Here is a 3,553-nt window from a genome sequence, read left to right as displayed (position 1 = left end):
GATGCCAGCTGCTGCTCTAGGCAAGTCCTTGGCTGAGGTCTCAGCTTTGTGCACTTGGACGCCCACTGACCTACACAGAGATCGAAGGAGAGAGACCCACAGTTCAGTGAGTAAAAAGAGCCCCCCGGACATGCTGACGGACTGGGAAGGAGCAGCTCTGGTTTAGGATCCCTACCAAGAAGTTCCCATGTGTTACAGAGGGGGTAGGAGGTGTTAACTGCAATTGCACCTTGTTCTCCTGCAGCCCAGGAGAGCGCGGGCACTTCCATCTGTGCCGCGGGGTCAGGAATGGGGAGGATGGTTTCCCACCACTTCCAGCAGAAGTTAACACCTTGGAACAACTTCTATGAAAGGGATTGTCCTCTGACCACAGCTCCTCCTCATCCCTGCTGTCTTTACCACTTCAGCAAGAAACAAAACATTCAAAGGCAGCCTCCAGCTCCCTCAGGGCCCTCCATGCACTCCAGCTCCTGAGACATTCTGCCCCACATGGGCACTCATCTTGCAGCCTCCTTCCCTGAGGGGCTGTGGGAACTCAGTGCTACCCCAACCAGGCAGCTGCAGGAGAGCCCAACCCTCTGAGAAGAGCAGCAGGAAGGTCACCTTCAGCATCACCCACCAACACATCAATGCTCTGCACATACACTTGGGCAGAGACACTTTCACTGACTCACTTTCACCAGCACAATTACCTCAACTCCAGAACAAATACAGGACACACTAAATGCCACAGGGACCCCACCACAGGCCAAGCAGAAGATGCAAGGGGGTCATCTGCAAGGAACTGCACACGCAGGGAGGGGGACACATCACTTCCCCCTTGCACATGCTCGAGCTAACAGCACTGAAGCTGCTCCACAACACAGGGACCACTCCAAGGGGGGCTTCTGCCAGCATGCCAGAACCAACCACCCCCAGAGCAGCACAAGGTCCTCCCCTGGCTCCTGACCCTGCCATGCACCCAATCAGCATCAGCCTCACCTGTTTGCAGGGGAGTTGAGGCCACCACTGCCCAGGGAGGAGGTGGAGAGGGTGGTGGCGATGGAGTCGCTGTTGGCTTCGTCCACCGGCAGCATCCGGGGCAGGAGATCTGGGCGACCAAGGTGGGAACCTGAGTTGAAGCACAGACTGTTCCACCACCAGCACAACTGGGGTTGGTGTGGCAGGAGCTCCCACACTAGCCAAGGGGTGAGGATCCGTGCTGGATCCCACCTAAGATGCCCAAGCCCTAAGGAACCAGCCCTGCAGGCAGCTCTGCTCCCAGCCCAGCCCCTCCCAGGGCAGCAGGGGCCACGTTGGATGCTTGGATGAGGCTGAAAGACCCCATGAAGACACTGGAGCCAAGAATTCCCCACCTCCACAACCCCCCTGGCTTTTCCCAGGCACCAACCTTGCTCCACGTCCACCTCTGCTGTCACTTGTGCCCGGGTCTCACAGCCCAGGGGGGGCTGGGCAGGGACTCCCCCCTGGCAGCTCCGCCGCGGAACCGCGGTGCCCGAGCGGCTCTTCTTGGAAGGGGATGGCTTGACTGGAAAGACACAAACCAACAAAATTCTCTTTCCTAATGCATTCAGGAAGGAGTAGGAAAACCCAACTTCCCAGTGAGAGTTGTGCCCTGAAGGAACAAGCTGGTGGATGAAACAGCTCCTATAAGGTCACATCTGTCAGGCATCCAGGAGGAAGGAAGAGGTGACAGCACAAATCACTTCCTAAAGCTCTTGGATGCTCTTGCCCACCTTCCCAAAGCCCCTCCCTGGGCAGGGATAAGCCAGGAGGCTTTGGTGATGGCCAAGGGCACAACAAAGGTACTTACGTGGTATCTTCTTGAACACTGTGTTGCACATGAACCGCTGGAACCTCTCGGCGTAGAAGCTGGGTCTGTGCACAGAGACAGTGTCCTGGAAGCCCAAGGGACAAACATTAATTCACCTGGGAGCCTGAATTCATCACTGGTCCAGGTTACACCAGCAGCTTCTCCCAGGCTGAGAGCCCTGGACACAGGTTGTGTCCCTCAGGAGCTCCACACACAAAGCAATCAATGAATGAAACAGATGAGCAGCTGCAAGAGGCAAACACAGAAGCCCAGGATCCCAGGCCCAGCACAGCTTAACAGGACTCTGGTTTGCTTGCTAAACAAGCTGAACAGTGACCTTTTCCTACTCACCCCATCATGTACCAGGGCCTTCCAAGAGTGCTCCAGCTTCTTGACAAACCTGAGAATGGGAAGAATCAAGAACAACTTGCACACCAGGTCCCCAAGGTCTGTATCACAACACGCTGGCTCAGAACTGGGCACCCCAAAAACAGCCCATTTGGGCTTTGAATCCTCCTCATTGTCCCCTGTTTCTAAGGCTGTTCCCACAGACTCCAGGGCTGGTTGCAGGGATCAACCTCCCAAGGGGAGAGTTTCAAAGGCAGAACCAATCAGGGCAGCCAACTTGCAATGACATCTAACAGAGACTTTACCCCTGTGACCCCTGCACGCTGCGTTTTCCTGTCAATAGCAGAAAAGACAAACCTTACAGTTGGTTTTCTCTTTACAGGGAGAAGTGGTTATGGCCATTTAAGGCCACCACTGGTTTGTTCCCTGCTACTTCCCACACAGTGCCCGTGTCCAACCACCATGGCACCCAGAAACCACTTCATATTCTGGGAACATGAAGCAGAGTGAAGCAAGACCTGGAAATTGATCCCAAAATGCCCGACTTGAAGAAAACAGAAAGAGGTTAATAAAACAACCTCTGTTGATTTGTGTCTTTAACTTTTTCTGGAACGCCAATCCTGACAAGCCAGCAGGAGCAGGCAGTGCTGGGGAGGGGTCTCCCCAGGGTGGGATGCTGCTGTCACCAACTGCCCCTCACCTGTAGGACTGCAACACGTCGATGATGCCGACGTAGAGCAGCAGCCGCTCCCCTCTGGCGTTGCGGGCTGGGATGCCCCCCATCCTAGGAGAGAAGGCACCAAGATGAGGCAGAGGGTCCTCAGCCCCCCTGCTCCCTGGCCCAGCCCAGGTTGTGTGAGCCACTGAACAAGCTGGGAGGGGTGGGGTGTTCAGCCTGGAGAGAAGGCTCCAGGGAGACCTTAGAGCAGCTTCCAGGGCCTGAAGGGGCTCCAGGAAAGCTGGGGAGGGACTTGGGACAAGGGCAGGGAGGGATGGGATGAGGGGGAGGGATGAAAACTGGGAGAGGGAGATTGAGGTTGGACACGAGGAAGAAATTCTTCCCTGTGAGGGTGGGGAGACCCTGGCCCAGGTTGCCCAGGGAAGCTGTGGCTGCCCCATCCCTGGGGGTGTTCCAGACCAGGTTGGATGGGGCTTGGGGCAGCCTGGGCTGGTGGGAAGTGTCCCTGCCCATGGCAGGGGGGCTGGAACCTGATGATCTTCAAGGTCCCTTCCAACTTCAACCATTCCATGACTCCAAGCACACTGAACCAGACTCACTGGTCATCAGTTTCGATGGTGCCCCCTCTCCGGGCCTCCCCCTGGATGGATTCCATGGCTGTGGAATAAAGGGCCTTCTGGGCTGCCGGGCGCCGCGTGTCGGCCTGGGAGGCC

General features: G+C 56.5%; 1 protein-coding gene across 1 annotated transcript in view; it reads right to left on the bottom strand.

Moving 5' to 3' along the window:
- Positions 1–3,553, bottom strand: part of PIP5K1A (phosphatidylinositol-4-phosphate 5-kinase, type I, alpha) — a gene marked incomplete at its 5' end in the record, with an annotated part of 12,512 nt that overhangs the window by 2,344 nt on the left and 6,615 nt on the right. The window contains 6 exons of the mRNA XM_010002802.1: positions 1–70; positions 982–1,111; positions 1,391–1,528; positions 1,814–1,898; positions 2,165–2,213; positions 2,862–2,945. The exon at positions 1–70 is cut by the window's left edge and continues 1 nt beyond it. Of these exons, the coding sequence (XP_010001104.1) occupies positions 1–70; positions 982–1,111; positions 1,391–1,528; positions 1,814–1,898; positions 2,165–2,213; positions 2,862–2,945 (556 nt within the window). The remainder of the gene's footprint in view (positions 71–981; positions 1,112–1,390; positions 1,529–1,813; positions 1,899–2,164; positions 2,214–2,861; positions 2,946–3,553) is intronic.

This window comes from Chaetura pelagica, unplaced genomic scaffold (assembly GCF_000747805.2).
Source record: "Chaetura pelagica isolate M959 unplaced genomic scaffold, ChaPel_1.0 scaffold2261, whole genome shotgun sequence".
In the NCBI taxonomy this organism is placed as follows: domain Eukaryota; kingdom Metazoa; phylum Chordata; class Aves; order Apodiformes; family Apodidae; genus Chaetura; species Chaetura pelagica.
Note: the sequence above shows the minus strand (reverse complement) of the source record. Positions and strands in the feature narration are given on the sequence as shown.